This window comes from Balaenoptera ricei, chromosome 2, assembly GCF_028023285.1.
Source record: "Balaenoptera ricei isolate mBalRic1 chromosome 2, mBalRic1.hap2, whole genome shotgun sequence".
Classification (NCBI taxonomy): Eukaryota; Metazoa; Chordata; class Mammalia; order Artiodactyla; family Balaenopteridae; genus Balaenoptera; species Balaenoptera ricei.
The window spans coordinates 163,141,230-163,168,972 of NC_082640.1; the positions used below are offsets into that span (position 1 = coordinate 163,141,230).

Here is a 27,743-nt window from a genome sequence, read left to right on the forward strand (position 1 = left end):
CAAGATCCTGCATGCCACAACTAAAAGATCTTGCATGCCACAACTAAGACCCGGCACAGCCAAATAAATAAATAAATAAATATTAAAAATAAAAAAGTAAGGATTTGCTGCCCCCCAGATTTTAGCAAAAGGAGCAGGCTAGGCGGATGTCAAAACCCATCTGTCTCCTCTTCCTACAGAAATTCCAACCCACCCACCTGCCCCATGAGCAGGGTAGGGCCAGGGTGTCAGGAACTCCCAGGCAAAGTTGTAATATCGTCTCCTCTTTCAGGATTGAATTAGTCCTAGACATGAGTCACATTTCCAATTGCCTTTCTTTCTGATGAGAGGGTCCTCGCTGGCTCTGCTGTCCTCCTTTTTTGGCAACAGAAGGGTGGTGTGAGATTAAATTTCTCAAGTAAACTAAAAAAACCACAAAGATCCCCAGTCTCCATATCATGTGAGCCAAGATATTCTTTGGGTGAAGAGGGTCAGTGCAGACAAAGGCACTCTGATCACTTGCCGATGCTTTCTCTAATTATAGAAAGTATTTAGCTATTGTTCCCTAATTGCTTGCTGCAGTTGGGTTTTTTTTTTTTTTGACAAAAGCCTGGTTTCCGAGGAGTTGTTCTTTTTTTTTTTCCTTCCCCTGCCTTGGTCCATTGCCATATCAGCCCCTGGCTACCCGACTGGAGAACTGAAGGAGTTGGTATGGTATTTCTCGAGAAGCCACTTTAACCCATCTAATTGTTTTCATGGCTTCGCCTCTCTTCCTCCTAGTTGCCTAATAGAGAAAGGGAATTAACATTTACTGAGCATCTATTTAGAATGTGCCAGGCATTGTACAAAACCTTTGCACAGATTATCATATTCAATCCTTGCAGCAAGGCTGAGAGGCAAATGTTATTTTCCTCAATTTACAGATGAGGATTCTAAGGCACAGGAAGGTCTCACAGCCTGTTAGTAGCTGAGCCAGGGTTCAAACCCAGTGAGTCTGAGCCCGGATTCCAACGCAGGTCTGTCTGACTCCATGTCACCTCTCTCAAAAGAGCCCAAGAGTTTTTTATAGACTTTGGCTAATAGAACATTGGTACTGATGCTCCCACCACCATAGGAGAATTGGGGAATCCTGCCCCCTCACCCTGAAAGTGCCAATTTCTAGGCCCTCTGACTTGGTGGGGATACCTGTAGGACTCTGAAAGGAGGTCTGGGATTCCTACGTTGATTTATGACACATGGGGAGATGGTGGCAATGACAAGGAAGAAAGCCACCCCACTCCCAGGGGCTGCAGCAGTCAGGGTCCTATGGGAAACAGATGGCACATTCAAGGGTTTAAATCCAGAGAACTGAACGGATGGCCTGCTTAGAGGAGGTGTGGGAAGTTAACGGGAAGCAGCTGGGCACCAGCAGAGCAGGAAGTCATTGTCATCCCTAAGTCTAAAGGGGTGTGGTGTGGGAGTGGTGCTCCTGTAGCCCAGTGGGAGCTGGGGCTAGGGCAGAGGTCTCCAACAGGAGCTGTGGCAGGAGAGGAACCCAGCCACTGCCAGGACACAGACAGGAAGGCTGGGAGCACATGTGGAAGGGGTGTGTGTGTGTGTGTGTGTGTGTGTGTGTGTGTGCAGACATCGGGGTCTCTCTCTTCTTTGGCCTCCCTGCCTCCTACTCACACTTACCACTGGCCAAGCTCAACTAGAAGACAGAGGGCAGGGGAGTCTCAGGGATGCAGCCTGTACTGGTCAGCCTCCTGGGCATGGAGCAGGGCAGAGAAGGGTGGAGAGAGGACCTCGGGGAGGATACAGAGCATATTCAGCACAGGGGCTTGCTCAAGCCTGCCCTCCGTGTCAGTCTCTAGGGGTAGGACAGTGCTTACAGACTCAAAGAATCGTGGAGGGGCTTCCCTGGTGGTGCAGTGGTTGAGAATCTGACTGTCAATGCAGGGGACACGGGTTCGAGCCCTGGTCTGGGAAGATCCCACATGCCGTGGAGCGACTAGGCCCATGAGCCACAATTACTGAGCCTGCGCGTCTGGAGCCTGTGCTCCGCCAACAAGAGAGGCCGCGATAGTGAGAGGCCTGCACACCGCGATGAAGAGTGGCCCCCACTGGCCCCAACTAGAGAAAGCCCTCGCACAGAAACCAAGACCCAACACAGCCATAAATAAATAAATAAACAAATAAATAAATTAAACTTAAAAAAAAAAAAAAAGAATCCTGGGATGTGAACGATGGAAGAGTCCTTAGAGTTCTGCCCATAGAATTCCTTTACTTTACAATAGAGGATCCTGAATCCCAGGGATGTAAAATGACAGGTCCAAGGTCAGCTGCTAATTAGTAGCATAGGCAGGACTGGAACCCAGCTCCCCAGCTCCCAGTCCATCATGCCTCTTAATTTGAGAACTGTGGTCAATTAATCGTTGGTAATAAAGGATTACTGCTGAGCCAGCTTGCCTATTTCCTGTTAAAACTGCTCAAAGACCTCAGGGTGTGTTTTACTTTGGTCCCAGACATTTGCCTCAAATGATTCCCTCTCTAAATACATCTGTGATCATAGTGGGCTGCCCATTCCAGAGTGTGGGCTCTGGAGTTAGACTCATGGGTTGGAAGCCCAGCTCTGCCCTTCGGCATGACCTTGGACAAGTTGCTTAACTCTCTGTGCCTCAGTTTGTTCAATTATAAAATGGGGATAATAGTGATATGTATCTCATATATCATGAGGATTATATGAGAAAACGTACATACTTAAAGCACTTAGACTAGCATCTGGCAATGAGTGCTTGATAAATGATAGCATATATATGTATATATAATATTTATTAGAATATATAAATATAAATAAATATATATAAAATATATATATATATATATACTCCAATAAATAGATTTGCAATTCTGGTTAAGAATTTATATGGTTTTTTTACCCTTACTGAGATATAGCAGCTATTTTTCACAAGGAATTTTTCTTTTCCCTTATGACAGATAAGAAAATTGAAGGGTATGTCAATTAGATTTCAATAAATTTGGAAAACAAAAGAAGACTGAAGGGCCAGGGTGAGGTGCCTTTTGTGGGATTTCTCAGTCAGTCAGAGGCAGATAAGAAATCCCTGTTCTCCATATCTCTCCAGCCCCCAGGTTGGAAATTAATTCCAGATTACTCATCTTGATTTACTTCCTCCCAGATACTAAAAAAAAATCCCTTTAGGCTTCCATCAAGTCCAGGCCCGTCTGACCACCTCATGGGGCAGGCCAAGCAGGTTTCTGCCCTTCCACTCTACTACACAGATGTACCTGGATTGGCATATGGATTGGGCTGCCGATCCTCTGGCAAATGCTAAACTGCCCTCTGGGGTAGCTGGATCCTGACCTTCTGGCCCTGGGTCTGAGTTGACTTCCTTTGTGCTGCTGGAACATTCTGTCCTGGGCAGGTGCTAACACCAGCTTCGGGCCTCTAGCCCATGCTTCCTTCTGCTGCTGCTTCTGCGGATGGACTCCTGTGGGGCATTGCTCCCCTTTGGGATGCTGCTGGGAGCCAGTGCAGCTTTCCTGCTTCCTTTACCACAGGCCCTAAGCCTTCTCCCCCTGCCTAGAACACAGTTCCCTTATTACTTCCTCTGCTGTGCTTTTTCCTTGTTGCCTTAAGGAAGAACTTTGTACTTTGGTTTCTCTTGCTTTTCCTCTGGTTGGCTGTGTGATGCTTTCTCCCAGATGGTCCACCTCTGGGATAAGCCACACAGCACCCTGAATGAAAACCTCTCTTGGACAGCATTCTAAACACTCAATGTAGCAAACCCAGGCCTTGCTGTCCCAGAAATGTAACTGGAATGAGTTAGTTGCTTTCCTTAATGGCTTTGGTTGTTCAGTGCATTTTCTATTTAGCTTTGCTGGTCATGTCCCCTCTCAATTTAAATCCCTTCAATGGCCTCCTAGTGCACTTGGACTAAAATCCAAACTGATGAGACCTCCAAAGGCCCCTGCCTGCTTCTCCTCCTTCCTCCCACACCATTCTCTCTGCTCAGTCACACTGGGTTCCTTCCTGTTCCTCAAACATACCAAGCTCTTTCCTACCCCTGGGCTTGCTGTTCCTCCTGCTTGGAACATGCTTCCTCACCTTCCCCATGGCTGATGTGCTCATCCATTTGGGTGCAGCTTCCTCAAAGAGGCCTTGTGTGACTACTCTCTCCAAAGACGCAATCAATGGCCTCTGTCCAGTTACTCTTTACCACACCCCCCTGCTTCCTTCCTTCACAGAGTTTATTACATCATGCAACTATCCTGTTACTTCTTTGCACGCCTATTGTCTGTCTCCTCTTTCTCCACCTCAGGCAGATGACACTCTGTGAGGGCAAGGACCTTGCCCGTTTTATTCACCATTATATCCTTAGCACCTACTGTGTGGCAGGCACTGTTCTAGGCACCATGGATCTAAATCCATGCTCTCATGGAGCTTATATTCTAGTGGAGGAGACAGATCAAAGCCATCTTAAACAAATGAATGATATAATTTTTAGTATTGATGAGTACTTTAATAAATAAAGCAGTGTAAGGGGATAGAATGTGTCTCAGGGAATGTGGAGGGGTGGTGGTGGTTAGATAAGGGTGATCAGGGATGGCCTCTCTGGAAGGGTGATGATGAAAGAGAGAACAGATTGCTGTGACAGAGCAGACCTTTGAAATTATGGGGGAACAGCAAGTGTAAGGGCCTCAAGGGAGCAGGCAGATTGGCAGGTTGAGGAAGAAAAAGGAAGCTGGTGTGACTAGAGTGGTGTGAGCTGGGGGAGATGGGTGGGAAAAAAAGGCTGGAGACAGAGGGAGTGGTAACAGCCATGGGCAGAAGGGAGGGCTGGGTAAAGAGTTTGTATTTTCTTCTAAGTGTGATGGGACACATCTGTACAGCACTATTCAGTTTCCAAAGCACAAACACCATCTCACTTGATCCTCACAAGAACCTCTGAGGTAAGTAGGACAGATGATAGTTCATATCTTTTATCAAGAAGGAAACCACCATTTTATTAAGACGAAAATGAAAGCTCTGCTAAGTGAGAAAACTTGCTTTAAGTCACACAGTTCAAACAAGATTGTGTGAATCCGTGGTGTTTAACCTTGGCTGTGCATGGAAATCCTCTGGGGAGCTCTGCAAAATCCTTCTATCTGGGTTCTGTCCCTGCAAAATGGATTTAAGAGCTCCAGGGTGTGTCCCAGGAGGATTGTTAAAGCTCTCCAAGTGATTCTGCAGGGGCTAGAACTCTACACTGCTCTCAGTCTACCCACTTTTCACTATATGAACTGCCTTCTTGCCAGAGCCTTTCCACTAAACTGCCCATTAAAATCACCATGGCAACTTTGTAGGAATTACTGAGGCCCAGACTCCAAAATCAGAATTTCTGGGGCTGGGGCTCAGGCACTAGCTTGTTTAAAAGCCCCTCACTTGCCTATCTGCTTTGGAGCCTCCCACATATATTTTTAAATTTTTTCTATCTGCTGTTGTCTTCTTTCTTGTTCCTTTTGAGGTTTATGCCTTTTTTATTCCTTTCCTGTCATTTTCATGGGATTTTAGGCAGGCGTGGATTTAAATGGGTATACTAAACATACCATGTTGAACTGGAAACCTGCTAAATTAAAAATTAAAAAAATTTTAAACTATTAAATTTTAATTATAAAAGTTATACATACATTCACTGTAAAAAATTCAAATATTACAAAAGGGTACAGTATAAACTGAAAGTACGCCAGCCCCACATCCCCCATTCCCGTTCCTCAGGGTTAGCTGCTAGCCTGCTGGTAACGATTTCATAGTTAAAGTTAACGTCCAATTAGAGTAACCATATTAAGTTTTTAATATATTTTCTCTCTCTGTGGTTTAAAATTTTCCATTTTAGTTTAAATGTCTTTATGTCTTTTACTGTATTCTTCATCTTTATGCTTTTTTATATGAATTTTCCTATGCCTGGTCTGCTCCCCAACACCCTTCTCCCGGAGAGCCCCTGTTCAACCTTTGATTCTCAGCCTATAAGTCATGTCTTAGTTTACAAAGCATTTCAAAATCTCCTGGGCAAAATTAATGCTCCCTTCTTTATGTTCCTATACCACTTTGTTCATACCTCTATTCTAACACTAATCACACCACTTGGAAATTATTCCTTTTTAAAAAAAAATTAATTAATTTACTTTTGGCTGCATTGGGTCTTCATTGCTGTGCGCGGGCTTTCTCTAGTTGTGGCGAGCGGGGGCTACTCTTCCCTGCGTTGCGCGGGCTTCTCATTGCAGTGGCTTCTCTTGTTGTGGAGCATGGGCTCTAGGCGCATGGGCTTCAGTAGTTGTGGCACGTGGGCTCAGTAGTTGTGGCTCACGGGCTCTAAGAGCGCAGGCTCAGTAGTTGTGGCGCATGGGCTTAGTTGCTCTGCGGCACGTGGGATCTTCACGGACTAGGGCTTGAACCCGTGTCCCCTGCATCGGCAGGTGGATTCTTAACCACTGCACCACCAGGAAAGCCGGAAATTATTTCTTTTTTTTATCTTAACACCTATACATTGCAAACTCGAGGTGGTGGCAGCTGTATTATGCAACTCTATACTACTGTTAGCTTTGTACTGTAGCCCTGTACTGCAAGTGTCTTCTCCCAGTTAGTGGCTTGTCTTTTTTCTTCATGCCTTTTGATGGGGAAGTTCTTAACTTTAACGTAATCCAAATTTATCGAAGTTTTCTATACCATTTTGCTGATGTCATTTAATAAACCCTTCCCTGAGATAGTAGGAAATTTTCCTTCAAAAGTTCTGATTTTACTTTTTCCTTTTAAATTCTTTAATCTATTTGGAATTAATTTTTTGTGTTAGGGCCCAACAGATAACCAGTTGGTTCAGCTCATTTGTCAGCTCTGTCATAGATCAAGATTCCACATGTGCCTGGATTGTTTTTGGGCTCTCTAGGCTGTTTCATTTTCCCTCTCTGCCTATCCCTATACTAATATCCCATAGTCTTAATTTTTATAGCTTCATAATAAATGTTGATATATGTAAGGATAAGTCCTTGAAACATGTTACTCTTCTTCAAGAGTGTTTAGGCTCTGCTTTGTCCTTTGTTTTTCCATACAAATTTTAGCTTAGCTTGTAAACGTCCAGAGAAAATCCTGTTGGAAAATTTATTAGAATTGCATTGAATTGATAGATGAATCTTCCACCCCATCTCTGTTCCCCCACGAAGTAGCTCAAGAGATGTTTATAGAAGGAATGAAGGTCTGATGATTGTCTCCAAAGTACATCTTATAAACAAACATTCAGTAAATAGAGGTCAATGAATGAATGGGGGACAAAATGACTAAGATCGATCAGCACTTTCTTACTATTCAGCAACTGTCTGTAAAATTCTTCTTTGCCTGTTGTTAATACACAAACCCACGACTCCATCCTCCTACTGAACACAAATCTATGACCAATTTGGATAGCTTCTTGAAAATAAGTTTTCAGGAAGGCTCCTGGCCGCAGCGCAGGCAAAGAAACAGGCTATCTGACAGGTCAAGTGTCTGCGACCCCTCTGCCTCCCTAGGTGGAGCGGTCCAGGGCGACCGCGGTTGTTCTTTGGCCCTTGTCCCCGCGGCTTAGGGAACCAAGAAGAACTACAACTCCCGGCAGGCCGCGCGGCGCCCCGGCTTCACTAAGAGCAATCCGGGGGTGGCGGCAAGCAAAGTTCCCCGCGAACTCCCGCCACCAGGCTGCTGCTGGAAGCCGGGAGCCGCGTCTCTGTTTCCCACGGGGTGAGTAGGGGCAGCTCCTCGGAGGCCCGCGCAAAGCCCGGGCTGCCACGGCCGCGGGGCGCGGGTAAGCCAGTATGGACGTGCCGGGCGCCCGCCTCCGCTGGGGCCTCCAGCCGGGAGGGAACCCTGGGCCGGTGACCTTATCACCCGGGGCCCGGCGCGCGGCCACGTGACTCGGGTGACTGGCAGTGCCCCATCCCCTCTGCGGCGACTCTCCAGCCTGGCTCACCAGTGGGCGGAAGCGTGGCGCAGTCCTGCGTGTAGGTAGAGCTGGAGCTGGAGGGAGGCAGCAGGCGGCTCACCCAGACCTCCTCAGCCTAGATGGTCTGTGGGCTCCGAGGCGCAGGCGTCCGGGGCTGGAGCGCAGGCTGGATAAGAGCGGGGGCGCGCAGATATCCTTGCCCTCCTCAGGGACCTGCGCGACCCCGGAGCGCGCCGTATCTATAGCACTTGGCGGGGCCCTGAGCTTGCGGGGACCTGAGCTTCCGGATCGCACAGTAAACGTGTGCTGATGACAGCGCTCTGTGGAGAGAAGCCTTTAGAAGACGTCTAGTACAGCTTTCTCCCCAGGTTAAGTGGCATTTCCTTTCTACTAACTAGGAAGTCATTCGATTCAACAAGTGCTTATTGATCACCTCCATGATTCTTGGCACTTAGTGGCTGCTCAGGAAATATTTGCGGTGTTGAAAGTGAATTAGACTTTATCCGTGCCTTCACACGTTTTCTTTAAGCAGTAGTTCTCAAACTTTAGCGTGCATCAGAATCACCTGGAGGGCTTGTTACAACACAGAAACCTGGACCCCAGCCCCCAAGTTTCTGATTCAGTAGGTCTGGGGTGGGGAGCGAGCATTTGCATTTCTAACATGCTCCTAGGACTTACGGATGCTGCTGGTCTGGGAACATACTTTGGAGTATCACTGTTTTGTAGGAAAAATTCCTGTGAACTTAAAGCACCAACTCGTCACTCCTGGTCCTGGGCCTTTCTGTCCTGGCTTGCCAGTTTAACTTCGGTAGTGATAGAAAACATGTACGTATTACTTTGTTCACTGTTTCTTCCCCCACATTATATACAGATTTTCATGTAGTCTACACTTGTGTCAATTTTCCTGGGTTACATCATATTGTATCTTTGGCCATTTCTCAGCAGCCCTCAGGATGTAAACTTTGACCTCTGCTGGGAGAGTTTACATTTTTTCCCTTTCTGATATACACTTATTTTCTTGTCACACAGGGGACCTATAAGACAAGAATAGTGCTTGGTTCATGCATTCCCCGCCCCCCCCCCAAGTCACTGAATAAACCATCTCAGTTTAGCTATCTACATCAGAGGCACTTCAGGGACCCACCTCAGGGCCCAGCAAGCCCTTGTCTCATCCACCTTGTGCTCTCTTGGCTGGAGCAGACACACCTGTATTCAAGTCCTGGCTGCATCACTTAGTAGCTTCCCAGCCATGTTTCTTACCTTTTCTAAAACTCAGCTTCCTGATCTGTAGAATGAGGCTCTAATAGGATGCACCCCAGAATGTAGTTGTGAGAGTTACATGAGATGTTTAAGCACTTGGCACTGTACATTTCCGGTTACAGTCTCACTCACTCTTCTCCTCTTGCGTGCTACTCACTCTTTGTGCTTGGTTTTCCACTGTTCTCCCTGAGTCCCCCTATCTCTGGATGAAGTAAGTGGAGAATTCTATTCCTGGCCTGGATGAGATTTATTTTTCCCATCTACTCTGGGACTTTGGCATCAGTTGGGGATTCCTTTAATCAATATTGATTGAATCACCTTCTGGGCATCAAACACTAGGAAAGGGAGTGATTACATTTGGATTACATTCCTATCTACAGGGCAGGGCAGGGCAGGCTATAAACCTGCTCAGGTCAACTAGATGGTCCCTCAGCATTGATATGAGACATGATGGTATCATCCACCTTGGTTGCTTTTTATCTACATCAGTAACCAGTTTTCCCTGAAAACCGGATCACTCTCTCCAAATGTATTATTGGGTCTTTTCCAGTCTTGGGAGCAGACCAAAAGAAATACTGCTCGTTTGTCTAACGGTCTCTCTAGGAAATGGGAGGAGGAGCTGTGGTCACTTTATGGGATTAATGGGATTGGAGCCCTAAATTCTTTCCTCTGTGGCTATTCTCACCTGTGCACCAAACAGGGAGCGGTGATTCTAGGCTTACTGTCCTGTAATGTGGCATGGGGAGCAGGCAGGAGATGGAAGGTAGCTGAAAAGGCCTAGCCCTGTGAACAGTAAGTGCTTGGTTCCCTATTTAGTTCTGTACAGAGGGTGGAATTTCATTTGACCATCAACTTTTAATTTGTAGAACTTCCCAGACGCTCCTCTTGCCTTGTCTCAATGCTTGCTAGTATGTTTCCTGTGGTCCAGCGAGATGGATTCCATGCTCATCCTTGATTTGACAATAACACAGCTCTCCTAAATGTTTCATAGCCTGGAATTGGTGGTTTCTAGTGAGGTGCTTTGGTTGATCTGTGACATACTGTTGATTTCCAGGGTGCCAAGCAGTGTCTTCCCTGTGCCTGGCACTGTTTGGGGGTGGTAGAGGGTCAGAAATCATAGTGACTGATACAGTTACTTGAGAATGGGGTTAAGAATGTTGGGGATTGGAGGTCTGCGAGTCCCTGTCAGGAAGGTCACGTGCCATAAAGAGAAAGGGCTGAAGGTCTACTCTGCCATTTACCAGCTGAGCCACCTGGGGCAAATCACTCACCCTCTCTGCTCCTTGGTTTCCTCATTTATACCTGGGGATGGTAGTAATATCTGTCTCACCTCACTGGGTTGTGTGGAATAACTAATGAGATAATGAGTGCAAAGGGCTGTGTAAAGATCAGTTATTGCTAATATTATTATCTAATGGTTAGGTTTTAGGGTCCAGTGGCCCCAGGCACCTCCCCCTCCCACCCCCAACCAAAGAAAAGGATGTGCTGTTAAAAGAAACAACTCAGGTGAAAGTCAAAAAAGGCAAGTAAACAGAACAGGGCAGGTGATTCATTAGCAAAAGATTTAATAATGAAAGGTGTTTTTCATCGACAGACATATTTCACGGCTGACAGGGTCTTTTAAAATTGCTACCCCGAGGGAAGCAACTCATTTACATGTTAAAGACTCACTGACACCTTATGGAAAACTCCAGCTCCAGTCTATTTAGATACAGTTTGACTCCTATATCATCTATTTTATGTTTTTCAATTTCCACCTCTTTTATTACTGAAGACATTTGCATGAAAACTGGGTCTTGGGAGTTGTGTCTGCTTTGCTGCTGCTTCCCCACTCAGAGGTGGGCTTAAGGCTGGGGTGGCCTCGTTGCCTAGAGGGACAGGCCTGGAGGATGGTGCAACCTGAGGAGGATGGGGCTTGGGGAGGGAAGTCTGGGAGGGGTGTTGGGGGTGACTGGAGGAGGATGGCTGTCGAATTGTCAGCCCAAGTTTGTGATTCTCACCTGGGAACCTGTGTTGTTACTGACTCTGTACAGGTCTCATAGGGTATAGTTTACCCCTTCATTAATTCATTCATTCAGTGAATACTTTTGGAGCACCTATTCCATGTGCTAAGCAAGGTTATGGCCATCTATAGCCTGCAGGCCAAATCTGACCACACCCATTACTTTACATACTGTCTATGGCTGTCTTTTGCCTTGCACTACAATGCAGAGTTGAGTAGTTATAACAGAGATGTTATAGCCTGCAAAGCCAAAAATATTTCTATATGGTCCTTTACAGAAAAAGTTTGCTGACCCCTATTCTAGGCAGAGAGAATAGCAAGTGCAAAAGCACTGAGGCTGGAATGTGCCTGGTGTGTTTGAGGAATGGCAAGGAGGCTGGTGCCATTGGGGTGAAGTGAGCAAGGGGGGACAGTGGAATGGCCTGAAACACTGGAGGGAACTGGGGAGTCAGATCATGAAGGGCCTCGCAGGTCATGCCAAGACCTTGGCTCTTTTGAAACCACGTACCTCAGACTGGGACTCGAACCCAATTGCACCTCAGATGGGATTCGAATCCAGCCAAAATTCCTATTGGGACTCGAACCCACGGGCTGGGACTTGAACCCACTGTCTTTTAATTAAAATCACTCACCTGGTGTCAGGACTTACTGAAGCTCAGGTTCTTTATGTCTCAGCGCAGAAGGAATTCAGTGAGAGGCAAAGTGATAGGCAAGAAGTAGATTCATTAATATAGGACACTTGTGAGGAATAGAAGCAGGCAGGCAAGGGGGCTCTGCCCTGAGAACTAAGTGGGAAAGCAGGTTTATTTCGTGAGATACACACTCCATAGACAGATTGTGGGCCGTCTCAGAAGGCGAGAGACCCTGAGATATGGGGTGGTTAGTTTTTATGGGCTGAGTAATTTCATAGGCCAATAAGTGGGAGGATTATTCCAATCATTTCTGGGAAGGGGTGGGAATTTCCAGGAATTAGATCATCACCCACTTTTTGGCCGTTTATGATCAGCCTCTGAACTGTCATGGCGCCTTTGGGTGTATCATTTAGCTAATGTATCACAATGAGCATATAATGAGGCTCAAGGTCCACTGGAAGTCGAATCTTCTGCCATCTTGGGCCTAATTGGTTCTAACTAGTTTATGTCATATCCTCAATGGCTGTGTCATTCTTTTAAAGGTTGTGCCCTGTCCCCTTCCCTCCTGTCTCACTTTGAGTGAGGTGGGAGCCATGGGAGAGTTTAGAGCAGAGGAATGCAGAGTTTGACTTAAGTTTCCATGTTGAGAATAGACTGGGGAAATTTTCACTCTCTCATTCATTCATTCAGTCTTTTTTTTTCTTTTTATTAGCAGACTTATTTACTCACTTATTATTTATTAGCGAATTCTGCCCTTTGCATTTAGTGGAAGAGGCAGATATAGGACCAGATTATTAGAGGTAAAAGCAGTGTACAATGAGACCACAGAGGAAGGAGCAAGGAATTCTGAGTGATTGGCTGACAAAACTTCATAGAGGGATAATGCGGGATTGAGTGTGGGGTGGGGATATTTTGGGAGATGAAGCTGGAAAGGTGGGTTGGGATGAGAATGGGGTGGGCCTTGAATGCCTTGCTAGAGAATTTAGACTTTTTGGTAGAGAGTGGGTAGGTAAGAGTGATAAGAATGCACTTGTGGGTTAGGATGATGATGACTTGCGTGGCAGAGTGAAGGGTGGCTGGGATGTGGGGAAGTGTTTGGAATGGGGAATGGTTGAATGGTTCAGGCAAGATGTGATGGGTTTCTCCCACCTCCTTTATTAATTGTACAAGGTTGTGCTGAATTCTGGTCCCTGAGAGCTACGAGTTCTTCTATATAAGCTCTTCAGCTTTTCAGAGAAGAAGAAATGAAGTTTAAGATAACAATAAGGAAAAGAAGTCTCATTTACTGAGCATGGTAGGCATTCTGTTAAAGCAGCATCTCACTTAATTCTCACAGTGACCCTATGAGGTAGGTACTATCAAGAGCCTCTTTTGTAAATGGAGGCTCTAAGAGGTTGTGGTTTGCTCACGGTCACACAGCTGGTAAGCAGTAGAGCCGGGGGTTCTTCCCAGCTCCAGAGGCTGAGTTCCTGACCACCGGTTGCTCTGTACTGCCTTCTTAGTGTGGGCTTTTCTGCAGGCCCCACAAGGAAGGTCCCTGGATCACCCCTCATGGACCTTTTCGAACTGATGATCTTGAAGGAGGAAGGTGTGTGAGGAGCTGAGGGCACTCAGCCTAATTTAAGGCCTGCGTCCGGGTCCAACTGGGAACCTGTGTCTTGGCAGAAACAAGGTGGAGGGGACATTGAGTGTGCTGCCCCTTTCGATAGCAGATACTACAGGCTGAGGGTGTAGAGAGCAAGATTGAAAGGTAGGGCTGGCGGGGGACTGCCAAGATGCTAGAAGTGGGGCATGCAGAAGTTGATAGGGGAGTAATAAGATCCTTTACTAAGCCTGGCATTGGGTGAAGACAGAATAACAACCACCACAATGGCGGTGGTGGTAATAGTGTTACTGGAGGGGGACCCCTTCTAGGGTCCGGGCGTGGGCTCTTGTCTAACTCGGAAATGAATTGTCCAAGGAGACACACGTACTGACAAAACAAAGGGCTTTATTGAAAAGAGGCACTCCAGCGGAGAGCAGCAGGGTAAGGGGACCCAGGAGGACTGCTCTGCCACGTGGCTCGCAGTCTCAGGTTTTATGGGGAGGGGGTTAGCTTTCTGGGTTGTCTCTGGCCAATCATCTTCTTTGTGCTCATATTTGGGGTCCTTCCTGGTGGCACTTGCATCTCTCAGCCGAGATGGTTTCCAGCGTGAGGGTTTCTGGGAGGTTGGCAGGACATATTATGGGCAGGGGTCTCCTCCCTTCTCTCGGCCCCTCCCCAATTCTTCTTTGGTGGCAGCTTGTCAGTATCCTGCTCCTTATTGGGACCTCCTGTTGTGAGACAACTCATGCAAGCGGTTATTACCATGCCTGGCCAGGGTGGGCGGTTTTGGTCCAAGGTTCCATAACAGTAGTAATTGCTACTGTGTTCTTACTGTGAAGGTGGCACCTTGCTAAACATTTTGCATGATTTCCTCATTCCTCACCACTTCGTCAAGTAGGCACTGCTATGATCATCCCCATGTTACAGACAAGGTCACGGGATTCAGAGAGAGTTAGCAGTCTGCCCCTGCCTACCCGATGTGTAAGTGATGGTGTCGGGACTCAAACTCAGGCCCACTGGATTCTGGAGTGCTTATTCTCAACCACCATGCGCTCTCTCATCTGAAAGGAACGAGTGATGGGGTAGGGAGGTTTTCATAAAACAAAGAAGATGTAAAGAAAGGGGACACTGCAAAGCAAGGTTTAATTTATTCTTTTTGTTTATAAACCCCTTTCTTGCAGAGTTAGGAACTGCTCCCAGGAGTTGGGCCAGAGCATTTGCTTTTAGTGAAAGAAATGAGTTTCTTAAATTATCCCTTTAAAAATAATTGCTTGCATGGGACTTCCTTGGTGGCGCAGTGGTTAAGAATCCACCTGCTGATGCAGGGGACACGGGTTCGAGCCCTGGTCCGGGAAGATCTCACATGTCGCGGAGCAACTAAGCCCATACGCCACAACTACTGAGCCTGAGCTCTAGAGCCCGCGAGCCACAACTGCCAGAGCCACAACTAGAGAAAGCCCGCATGCAGCAACGAAGATCCAATGCAGCCAAAAAAAAAAAAAAAAAATTGTTTGCAGTCATCCTTGTGGGGTGAATGCAGTCATCTGGGGTTGCGAGTGGGTAGGATAAACTTGGAAGGGGGCATGGTTTCACTGATGAATTTGAACATATGAAGCCTCTCTTTATTAAAAATGAAATATTTAGAAGAGTGGTTCTCAAACTTTGCATAAAAATAACCCATTATATTTCCTATTTCCTAAAATGCAGATTCCTGAGTCCTACCCCCAGCTTTGATGATTCAGTGGGCCAAGGGGTGGACTTCAGAAATCTGCATTTTTTTTTTTTTACTTTGCTACATCATTATCATTATTATTATTTTTTTGGAGTATAGTTGATTTACAGTGTTTCAGGTGTATAGCAAAGTGATTCAGTTATACATATATATTGTTTTTCAGATTCTTTTCCATTATAGGTTATTATAAGATATTGAATATAGTTCCCTGTGCTTTACAGTAGGTCCTTATGGTTTATCTATTTTATATATAGTAGCGTATATCTGTTAATCTCAAATTCCCAATTTATCCCTTCCCCCACTTTCCCCTTTGGTAATCATAAGCTTGCTTTCTATGTCTTTGAGTCTAGCAGAAATCTACATTTTTGAAATGGCACCCAGATTGATATTTTTTGCAAGAGTTCTTCAGACCACACTTTAGAAATGCTGGCTAGGAAAAGAACACTGCAAAGGGAAAAACAATGGGATTATAAAAAGAACTGGGTCCAGAAAAGTCAAGAAAGGAGAGAAAAAGAAACAGAACAGGTAGGAATATAGAAAGCACAGAAGATGGTAAAATTAAATCCAAATACATAAGTGATTATGTTAAATGCAAACAAAATCAACTATATGCTATTTAGAGAAACAGTTTAAAGTGTAAGTTGAAAGTAAAAGATTGGAAAAATATGTCCCTGTGGATACTTTAAAAAAATCTGTGACTATATTATGAGGCATGAGTCAAAATAGACTTTAAAGAAAACGCAGACAAGGCTGTTTGGAGCAATTGTTTCCATAGAAAGGGGAAACAGAGGCACAGAGCAGGGAGGGGATGGTCACAGACTGAGTCCAGGGCAGAAGCAAACAGGGTGATGACCTAAATTTTCCCGCTGCATTTGTGCCAGGTTTGCAGCTGCAGGTGGCTTGATGGTGGCACTTCTGGGTGGGACTTCTCCACTGGCAGCTGCAGCTGTGGTCAAGGACTTTAGTCTGATACAGAATTACTAGGAATTGAAGGGGAATCTGCCCACTGGCTACAGTGGCCCCAAAGACTGTGCAGCCACCTGGCAGGCTGAGCAGTACAAGTAGGGTGGGGAAGGGGAGCCGGGAGCCCACTTGGTCCCACTGAATGGGAGTGTGAGTTTGGTTAAACAGAGCAAATCAGCAGGTGGACCTTGAGCCCCTAACCAGAAAGCAGCCTGGAGGACTGTGAGTGGACAAGGTAGTAATAGGCATGGTGTTTGCCCTCAAGGAGCTTACAGTCTAGAAACGGAGCTGTCTATTCTAATCAAAATAAATATTTTGAAAATCAGTCAGACGTGGATGGCTTACCTGGCTGGTCTGACCAGCTGCCATCTTGGCTGTGGTTACTTCTGACCTGGGCATGGGGGCTAATGACGCCTGTGTGTGCTTAGTGGTACAACCATAGTTTCCATAAGAGTGGTTAACATGCACTCGCTTCTCTTATCTAAAACAGCATCCTTCATCACGTATTCGTCATCCTTCCTCTTACCCACTTTGATTTTCTTCTCAGCACTGAATACCTGCTGCTATTCTAATACATGTCTGTTTGCTTGTGATCTGTCATCCCCTCTAGACTGTAAGAACTTTGTCTGTTTTCTTGGCTCTCTCCCTAGTGCCTAGAACAGTGCCTGGTACTGTTGAAGGAAGAATGACTTTGACAGTTGACTTATGCTGGGTAATGTGCTAAGCATTTCATATACACGATCTCATTTTATCCCAACAGCTTGTGAGGTAGGTATCATCCTGTTTTACAAATGAGGAAACACAGGTGCAATGAGACTGAGGAAGTGACCCAAGGTCATACAGTCTAAGTGGCAGAGCCTGGATTTGAATTTGACTACCTATGAAACTCTTAACTGTTCCCCTTCCTCTGCTTTCCTTCTTCAGGTTCTGGGGACATGGCCAGGAGGGCTCTCAAACTTGCTTCGTGGACCAGCATGGCTCTTGCCGCCTCTGGCTTCTACCTCTACAGCAACAAGTACTTGGACCTCAACGACTTTGGCGCTGTCAGGGTGGGCAGAGCAGTTGCCACGGTAGGTTCTTCTCCTTTTGGGAGAGGCAGAGGAACTGCAGTATTACTTGTAGGTGTTCATACATGTAGCAGATGTACCTGCCAGTCACACATATGTGGAGATTCACATGTACCCTTACATGTGTGAAGCTCCCACTACACAGTTGCACAGGCATGGATGTGCACCCCTGTGTACCTATATCCCTGTTCACACAACCTCTGGCATCCTGAAGTTAAACAGAGTGGGATTGCACGGGGTCTCTGTTATGAAACCTTTACCTTTACAGAACCTCCTTATCTTATTTTAGTGACAGACTCAGGAGGCTGTCTTCTCAGGAAACACATGGAAAGAGGGCTTTGCAGCTTTGATTAAATTCTACCAGAAAACTTGGTCTGCCTCCAGGGAGCTCGTGAATGGTTTGTGATGCAGGGCTCATGCTCAGAGTATCTATGCCTTGAAGAACTTTGCAGATCCCCTCCAAGCTCCAAACTAACAGAATCTGAATTGAATATTTGACTGTTAGAGGTTTTCTCCAGTGGTTCAGGAACATCGTTCTGGTGTGATCACATCCTCTTTATCTCTGCTGAAAGTGGCTGTTCCAGACACCCCTACATAATTGCTCCATTGGTGGGTAGAGCGCCACATGCGTCATGCTTTCTTTCCTCCTTTGTCTGCTGCAGGATGAGCTCATGCTTTCTTCCCCTTGGTGTAGATATACTCTGATGCACAGTCTGTCTGGGCTGTTGTCTGATCATTTCCTTAATACTCAGTGTTGTCCCGTCTTCTTCCTAGCCTGACTCAGATGTGGTGCCTGCTCCTTAACGTAAACTGGGTCATAGACTCAAGATTAGCAAATAGATAAACAGGCCATGGAATATGTTGCGATTCCTAAGTGTTTGCTGAATGCCTTTTTTGGGCCCAGCATTGTCTTATATGCCTCAGGGGTAGAAACGAACTGTCCCACGCAGGTGCAGCTTTGAATGAGCTTCTGGCTGATGAGTGTTCACATGAATGGGTCAAAAAACAATCTAGGGCTTCCCTGATTGCACAGTGGTTAAGAATCCGCCTACCAATGCAGGGGGACATGGGTTCGAGCCCTGGTCTGGGAAGATCCCACATGCCGCGGAGCAACTAAGCCCATGTGCCACAACTACCGAGCCTGCGCTCTAGAGCCTGCAAGCCACAACTACCAAGCCCGCGTGCCACAACTACTGAAGCCCGCACGCCTAGAGCCCGTGCTTCACAACGAGAGAAGCCACCACGAGAAGCCCGCGCACTGCAATGAAGAGTAGCCCCCATTCGCTGCAACTAGAGAAAGCCCGCGTGCAGCAACGAAGACCCAATGCAGCCAAAAATCAATAAATAACTTGAAAAACAAAACAAAACAAAACAATCTAAAGCCATGTATTGTGTCAAGTTGCGTGACTCGGGTGACAGCTGCTGTGGGACCTCAGACACAGGAGTGAGTCCTGTGGGCTGGGGTCAGGATGAGTGCCTTAGGGAAAGTAGGGTTGGATGGAACCTTAGGGATTTGAATTGTTGGAGAGGAGGGAAGAAGGCATAAATCAGTGCTTTACAAACTAGCCACTAGGCTGTATATTCTTTAAAGGCCAGGGCTCTGGTCTATTTTTGGGGAGGTGATGTTTAAAAATTTTTCTGTATTGATGTATGGTTGCTGTACAATATTATATAAGTTGCAGGTGTACAATATAGTGATTCACAAGTTTTAAAGCTTATGCTCCATTTATAGTTATTTTAAAATATCGGCTCTATTCCCCGTGTTGTACAATATATCCTTGTAGCTTATTTTATATATAATAGTTTGTATATACCTCTTAATCTCCTACCCCAATTCTGCCCCTTCCCACTGCCCTCTCCCCACTGGTAATCACGAGTTTGTTCTCTATATCTGTGAGTCTGCTTCTTTTTTGTTATATTCATTAATTTATTGTATTTTTTAGATTCCAGGTGTAAGTGATATCATTCAGTATTTGTCTTTCTCTGTCTGACTTATCTCATTGACCATAATTCAGGGCTCTGGTCTTGATTAGCCTTGTGCACCACTCAGGCCAGGTCTTGCTAGTGGTTGGTATTCAGCAAGTATATGTGGAATGGAATAAAGATTTGGGAGTATAGACAAAGGAATGGACTCTTCTCAATACCAGCCTTGTAAGCTCCTTAATTTCTATGGGCCTCAGTTCCTCAGTTCTAAAAGGGAAGGTTTGGGCTCAGCAACCCTTAAGGCTCCTCTGTGCCTGAAGATACCTGGGAGCCTGTAATTTCCTGATTCACCAAGCATAAGGGAACCTCTCTTGGAGTTTTTGCAAAGGGACCCAGAATTAAAACTTATGCTATTAGAGCAAACATAAATATGAAATGGTGTTTATTTGTGATAAAGAGGGGTGGGATAAGTTTATCCAACAGCATTCATCCAACTAGTATTTATTGAGCATTTACCTGTGTGCCTGGCACTGTGAAAGGTGCAGGGGATACGATGATGAACAGGAAGGACATGCCCCTGAGCTTATAGAGCTTAATTTCTAGTGAAGTGGAAACCATCCATATACAAGGAAACAAATGAGCAAGGTAATTTTGGACTGTGGTTTGTTATGATAAATAATTGGGAGTTCCTGGTGGGTGGTGGTAACTTTAGATTGAGGGTCTCTGCAGGGGTAGCATTTGTGCAGAGCCTTGAATGACAGGACGAAGCCAGCCAGATCGAAATATGGGGGCAGGGCCTCTTAGAGGTTGGACCGCTTCTCTAGACATACCACCTGTGTCAGGGGGCTGCAGCTGCAGGCCTTGGACAGAGGAGTAATATTTGATGTCTGGTGCTAAGCCTTCCTCTTCCTTGGTTCACAGACAGCTGTCATCAGTTACGACTATCTTACCTCCTTGAGGAGTGTCCCCTATGGCTCAGAGGAATACTTGCAGCTTCGATCCAAGGTAAGGGACCTGTGGGACCCATCTGAGCCAGGCCAGGCCTGGATAAACCCTGAAGTGACTGCAAAGCCAGCAAGCTTCCTGTCTGCAGCTGGAGGTGGGCGGGGGCAGTGTAGGGATTGAGGCTGGGGGCTTGGGAGGAAGGAGAGGGGGTGTTTTAGTGCCCATGGGCTGGGCTGCCAAGCTGCCATCAAGCTGGACCCCCCAGGACTGAGGTTATAAACCTATAAGGTGCTGCTGGGGAGGCTGGTGTGTGTGTCTGGGGAGGGCACGTGTCTGGGATGACTCAGGAGGGATGAAGGCTCTGTCCCTGAGATAACTCAGCTGGCATCCAAACTGCCTTGTCAGGCAAAACCCAACTGAAAGAGGTTAATTGCTTTCCTGTCCTGTGAAGGCTACACCGGGGCCTGTTGTAGGTCTCTGAGTGGAGCTGTCGACCACACACTCTGTTCTCATTTGGAACAGGCTAGTTGATTTTGGTGCTATGTCTACATGTCCCAGAGAGTTGGGGGATTAAGCAAGAGGGCACTTGTGTGGGATGTAAGTTGAGTTTGAGGTCAAGTATAGATAACTTTGGTTCTCCCAGAGAGAAGTTTGTGATAGATCTGTGTATCTTTACTCAGCCTGGAAGGCCCTTTGCCCCTTAGAAAATTCCCAGTCATCCTTCAGGACTCAGCTCCAATACTTTTCCTCTGTGACACTTTCTTCCTCAGTCATCCTAGGTGGCTGGAATAATTAATTTTTTAATTTTTATTTAAACTTTTCATTATGGAAATTTCAACCATCCATAAGGGTAGAATCGTATGAACCCCTATGGAACTGTCATCCAGCTTCAGAAATTATCAACCTTTTGCCAATCTTGTTTCATCTACTCTCCCCTTTATTTATTCATTCCTTCATTTACGTCTTTATTCATTTATTTATTTATTATTATTTTTTGCTGAAATATTTAAAAACAAATCTCTGGCATCATGTTATTTCATTTGTAAATACTTCAGAATGTATCTCTAGCAGATAAGGACCTTAAAAAAAACCTTAACTACAGTACCATGATCATACCTAACAAAATTGATAATAATTCCTTAATAACCTCTAATAGCTAGTCCACATTCAAACCTTCCTTTTTGGGACTTCCCTGGTGGCGCAGTGGTTAAGAATCCGCCTGCCAATGCAGGGGACACGGGTTCGAGCCCTGGTCCAGGAAGATCCCACATGCTGCGGAGCAACTAAACCCGTGCGCCACAACTACTGAGCCGGTGCTCTAGAGCCCGTGAGCCACAACTACTGAGCCCGCATGCCACAACTGCTGAAGCCCATGTGCCTAGAGCTCGTGCTCCGCAACAAGAGAAGCCACCGCAATGAGAAGCCCGCGCACTGCAAGGAAGAGTAGCCCCCGCTCGCCACAACTAGAGAAAGCCCACGGGCAGCAACAAAGACCCAACACAGCCAAAAATAAATAAATAAATAAATTTATTTATTAAAAAAAAATCTTCCACGTTGTCCCCAAAATTTCTTTTTTAAGTTGATTCAAATCTGGATCCAAACAAGGTTCATATATTATGTTTGGCTGATGTTTCCTAAATCTTTTTAAGTCTATAACATTTCCCCTCCCTCCTTTTTTTGGGAGCTATTTGCTTGTTGAAGAAACCAGATCATTTATCCTGTGGAATTTCCTACATTCAGGATTTGGCTGATTGCATCTTCACAGTGTCATTTAATGAGAAGTAAATTCAACGGTACACAATTCAAAATATATAATATTTGAACATACAAAGTGACCCTCCTATCCCTGTTTCTCAGGTACCCAATTTTTCTGCCTGGAGGTGATCATCATTTCCTGTATATCTTTCCAGAGAGATCTTCCTATTTGGATTTAACCACTCTATGTTCTTTATTCCTGTCATAGATGATAGTTGGTTATGTCTTTCTCTCTCTTTAGACCATAAATTCTTTTAGATCAGGGATGGGTCTTTCTTTTTTACATCTTCTGTCTCTAGCAGTGATGCCTGGGACTGAGTTGAGTTAACGTCTGTCTCAATGCCAGGCTGTACCCTGCTAGCTCCCTGCCTTGGGAGAGGCCCCAGAAAGAGAGTAAGGTTTGTAGTCAGAAGACCTGAGTTTGTGCCTTGGCTTTGAGAAGGTCATTCAGACTTTTGGAGTCTGTGGTCTACAGATGGTTATACCACTTACTGAGGATTATATGGATAGTTTCTGAGACAGTGTGTTGTGAATGTAAATGTAAAGCAGGTATCAGGAATAAGTCAGATGTCTACTAGAAGGTATGCTCCATGAGGACAGAGACTTGATCTATGTTGTGTATCTTCACGTCTGCAGCACCTACTACAGTACCCAGGACACAGTAGCTCCTAAATAAAGGTTTGTTGAACGAATGAATGAATGAAACGTTAGTTTGTATTGGAAGATCTCAAAGTCCTTGTCTCTGAGACCTAATGCCCCCTGCTTTTCCCTACCCCCTTTTCTCCATCTAACCAATGGTATGGGCCTTGGAACCCACCAGAGCCACATTTTGCAGAGAGGTCCAGGCCAGGGCACAGGGGCAAGCCCTCTGCCTTGGGGAATCTGCAGAGCAGACAGGGGGATGGATGTCGTGAAGACAGTTGCCCTTCATGTGTAAGTCATCTGGAAAGCAGTGGTGCTGCAGGTCCTGGAGAAGCTTGGGGGATGCAGTTAGGAAAGTACAGTCTGGCAATTGACAAGAGAGCAGCAGCGCGAGGTGACTGGCACCAGATAACAGGGTGCAGGCTGGTCCCTGGGAGTTGTGCCTGGGAAGGGAGAGCCGGCCGGCGCTAAAGAGCACAAGTAAATACCGCAGGAGTGTTTTCTTGCATCGGAGCACTTATCTGTTCTGGTCTGTGAGACTGAAAAAGAAGTGAGTGAAGGGTAAAACATAATTATCTCACCTGTTAAGCCAGCGTCCCCAGGTCCCGGAGTGTGCCAGAGCCAGGAGCTTGGCAGGCAGTGACTTCGAGAACCACTTTCAAGGTTGGTGCTCAGCTGGCTGGGATCGCAGTGACTCAGCTCTGCTTCGAGAGGGGGTGGGAGCCAGCGTGAAGATGTGTTTTCTAGGGGCACAGTGGCACTTAGCTAGGCAGTGAGGGCATGGGACTGCACCCAGATGCTTTGGAGAACGAGACTCCAGGTGCCCAGGATGCTTATAAACAGAAAGGACGGGTGTGAACTTGCCTGTGCCTGAAGCAGAAAGAAGTCACTGCTGGTACAGATGTCCAGACAATGGGCTGGAGGAGGCAGGACTGAGTTGATTCTGACCAAGGAGTCGGGGTGTAGTGGACATATGTTAATTTTGCAGCACAGGAGCCATTCTTGTTTTAGGGAGCAGCATCTAAACTTTCCTTTGGGGAACCACTCCTATCTCATATACATGCCATGAGGTTTGAGTGGAGCTCACCCCACCCTCAGGGTGGGCATGTGACTTTGGCTATCAGTGTAGTCAATTCCTCTGGCCCTAGTGATTGATTCAAGGATGAGTATCTAAGCCAGTGCTGGTCAGTGAACTTAAATCAGCTCCAGGACTTTTGGGGGTGTCCCCCCTGTGACACTGTCTTTTCTGCTGGATTAGCTGAGAGTATCAGATGTTGGCTTAGAGCTGCTGGCAGCCATCTTGCCACCACGAGGGGAGAGCCCATCTGTGAATGGAGCCAGTATTGTGGAGAGATGTATTTGAGTCCTAAGCTAGACTACCACTGGACTTTTCAATTATTTATGCTCTGATAAACTCTTGGGGAAGCATAATTAGGGTCTTGATAGGTCACAGAAGGACCAGTAACTCAAGGAAAGAAATGAAATTCAGAAATTCCAAGGCCCATGAAGGATGAGGAGATAGAATGATGGTGCTGGGTAGAATTTGAGCCATTTTGGACCTAGAGCTCCTGGTCCGTCACCAAACACCTCTACTTCCCTAACTGTAAAGTGGGTCTTTGCCCCAGCTAAGTTTGTAAGAACAGAGATGAGAAGGTTTTCTTAATTAAATACTGTGGATTATTTAACCAGCCAGAGGGGAGATCTAGAAGCACAGTTTGCCTTGATAGCTCCTTATCATTTTAATGAACAAGTTAATTATTTTCTATTTTTCTTATTTTTACATTTATTAATTGGAGTTATTCTATAAGAAATAGCTGTCCCTTCTCAATCAGTTATTTATTTTTATCAGTATCAACTCATGGATATTTATTTTATCCTATGGGTTAGAGTCCAAAACAATCATTATTTCTTTTTATCACTCAAATTGTTCTGACTTTGGCCATTGGGAGCTTCTTCAGGTTGTCTCCTGTGTTCTTTTGATATGCCCCATCATATTTTGAGCACTATCTTAACTTTCTAGTACCACAAGTTGCCCCAGGCTCATCTTGTATTTTCATTGCCCAATCCCTGGAATCAGTCATTTCTCCAAGGAGCCCTGATTCCTTTTATTGGAGAATGGTATTCAGAAACCAAGATGTGGATGCATATTGCTACTGGGGTGCTGTTGTTTCTAGGCTCTTTCAGGAGACATAGCTAGGAAATATATGGATGTATACTTACTCATGCATAAACACATCTGTCTATTAAAAAACCATGAGTTCATGCTGATACCTCTAATTTCAATCTAAACTCACAAAGTTCATTATAGCCTTCTCCCTTTCCTTATATGTAACTTATTTCTCCGACAGTGAGAATGCCTATTATCTACAATATATTCACTTATTTGTTCAACCCTAGTATACCCCAAATTAGTTAACACCCCTAAGGCATACAAGAGCAGAGAGAGTGGCTCAAGATGAATTAAGGGGGTATTTGAGCTGGGTTTGGAAAGATGCATAAGATTGAAACATGTAGCATTGGGGGACAAGGTAATCTGAGCTGAGGTTGATGGGTAAAATTTTGGCGATTGTCTATAAGAAGCAGAGAGTAGTTCAGCGTTACTGGAGACTAGGTTATGAGTGAGTGAAGGGTTATACTGGGAAACAGAATTAGAGGTAGGTTGCAGAGGGACTAAAGGCCAAGTTTTATACCATGGACAGTAGGGAGCCCTGGAAAGTTCTAGAGTAAAGTTTTGTTAAGCTGTTAATGAATGAGAATGCTTAAAGTCATCAGTTACTGAATATTTTTTGAGCTTCTGCTTTGAGTTAGACAATGAGTAAAAGTGGTGTGTGTGTGTGTGTGTGTGTATGTATGTGTATGTGTGTGGAGAGGATAAAGCAAGAGAGTGAGAGAAATCGCATGTGCCTTTTCCTTTCTTAATCGGAGTCCTAATATAGGGAGGGGACCTTGATTGTTGCTGTGACTGGGACTCTTTAGCTGAATTCAGTTTCTTGTTATGGAGCAGGTCACTGGGCTCCTGTGGTGTGCTTCCTGGGATGCTTCAGGTCTGCAGTATGTGTGCGTCATATTAGTTACTATAGTACTTAATAAATATTTGGGCTTAGGAGGTAAAGATAAAAATACTCTTTTCCTCTTTGCCCAAGAAGCAGAACCAAGGAGATGCAGGACTCTGCCAGGTAGAGATCAAAACGTCAGCTTTATTACTGATAAATGTTGGGTTGGATCACGTGGCTTGGGCCTGTGAACAAGTGGGCTTGTTGAACTTCACCCCTGAATTTGATAGACTTGCCTACCCAGGCACAGACGTAGCAGGACAAGCCTCTCAGATGGGGGCCTGCCTCTTAGGGCAGGGAGGGACTGAATACCAGTGTTCTGCAGGTATATGCAGATCCCAAAAGGGAGGAGAGAGGAAGAGGTGAGCTGTTTCTTCTCCCAAACTCACCAATCCGGTTGACGATTCCTCCTCCCACAGGGAGGGAGGGAGAGGGAAGAGAGAGGTTGGGAGCTTTACACCTCTAATGGGGCTCCCTCCACGTGCCTGCCTGAAACTTAGTGAAAGGAGGTTTACCTGCAGCACTTACCCTCGGAGGGGGAGGTAGCTTTAAATTTGCTGTAAGAACCTTTTGTGCCCATTAAATCCTGCTAACCTTTACACCTGACCTTGTATAGGGACACAGGCTGCTTCGGGCTTGAATATGGGCTGACAATTTCAGCATTACTGAAATCTGCATTTAGAGGGAGGAGTCATATGCTGTCTACCTTTAGAATTATGGCATGTGGTAGGGTATTTTGGGGGAAAATGGACTCCACTTCTGACCAGTGGGTATTGGTCAGAGGAGAAGAATAAGGAGCTCAGATAAGGTGATGGCTATTTATAATCGTTCCATTGAACTTGAGAAAGACATCTTTGGCATCAGCTAACTCAAACCTGTAATGTACAAATGTGATACTGGAGGCCCAGAGCAGGGTGTGACTTCTTTAGGCACCCCCCAGCCCGCTGCAGGTTTTGGCAGATCTCAGACTTGGTCTTGGCCATCCAGATCTTGCCCAATCTCATGTTCTTTGCACTTTATACTTGGTTGTCTCCCTTTTTATCCACTTGCAACCTGGGGGAAAGCACCAAGTTGGATAGAAAGTAGAACCAAAGATGCCTGTGCAGCTTCTCCCCCTGGTCCGCGCCCTCTGGTGCGAGCCCTGAGGCTGTGATGCTGCCTGGGGTGGGCTGGGGAAACACAGAGGAAGAGAGAGAAGGGCAATAGAGCCTTCTCCCTGGGATTCCTTTACTTATTTAACCCATCAACCAAAGAGTTATTTATTATTATTTTTTTAAATTAATTTATTTATTTTATTTATTTTTGGCTGTGTTGGGTCTTCATTTCTGTGCGAGGGCTTTCTCTAGTTGCGGCAAGCGGGGGCCACGCTTCATCGCGGTGCGCGGGCATCTCACTGTTGCGGCCTCTCTTGTTGCGGAGCACAGGCTCCAGACGCACAGGCTCAGTAGTTGTGGCTCACGGGCCTAGTTGCTCCGTGGCATGTGGGATCTTCCCAGACCAGGGCTCGAACCCGTGTCCCTTGCATTGGCAGGCAGATTCTCAACCACTGCACCACCAGGGAAGCCCCCAAAGAGTTATTAATTCAACAAATATCTGGACTTTGCACTCCCCAGTGGAGGGGAGTGTAGACCCTCCAAAGGAATCAGTAGATTGCTTTGGGAGTTTCACCTCTTAAGCTATTGAGCAACTGCTGGTTTTGAGGCTAACCACACTCCCAGCTTAGTGAGGGTATGATAATTCAACAAGCATTTTAAAGCTCTTCTTGCTTTGCAAGGGGAACTGTAGCAGCGTTTTTAGGAATATTCTCTGAAACCTGGGACTATTCTGGCCAAACCAGGACATGTCTTCACCATTCTTCCATCCACTTGTTATTTTAACCAACATTAACTGAGCCTGCTGTGTGCCAGGTCCTGCGTCAGGCTCAGGCTCAGAGGATATAAAGGGAAATAAGACTCGATCTCTGCCCTCCAGTTGCTCACAGTCTAGTGGGGGAACCAGACGTGAAATCTCCAGTTGCAGAAGGTCAATGTGTTTTCATTCTAGCTCTGGCCCCTGACAGCAGCTAACTCCTAGCCAGGAGGATCGGGGTGGGTGGGGTGGGCGTGGTGGGCAGGAGCCCTGCGTGGGAGGGGCTGCTAACCCCGCCTGGGGGGGGGGGTACATGCCTAGAAGGCCTGGAGTTGCCTTTTCTAATTGTGTTGCTGTTCCTTTTGCACGTTTGGTGTCTGTCAACCTGCCGTGGAGGCTTTTCAGTGAGTT

At 46.0% G+C, this 27,743-nt stretch overlaps 1 protein-coding gene across 3 annotated transcripts in view; it reads left to right on the plus strand.

Moving 5' to 3' along the window:
- Window positions 1-7,630: 7,630 nt before the first annotated feature.
- Window positions 7,631-27,743, plus strand: part of ADCK1 (aarF domain containing kinase 1) — a 107,426-nt gene continuing 87,313 nt past the window's right edge. The window contains exons 1-3 of one of the 3 annotated variants that reach the window (XM_059915801.1): window positions 7,631-7,723; window positions 17,024-17,169; window positions 20,011-20,094. In XM_059915801.1, the coding sequence (XP_059771784.1) occupies window positions 17,035-17,169; window positions 20,011-20,094 (219 nt within the window). In that variant the 5' untranslated portion in view covers window positions 7,631-7,723; window positions 17,024-17,034. Of the gene's footprint in view, window positions 7,724-7,942; window positions 7,984-8,056; window positions 8,294-17,023; window positions 17,170-20,010; window positions 20,095-27,743 lie in introns of those variants that run through there. The other 2 variants (XM_059915800.1, XM_059915802.1) reach the window with 2 other exon arrangements.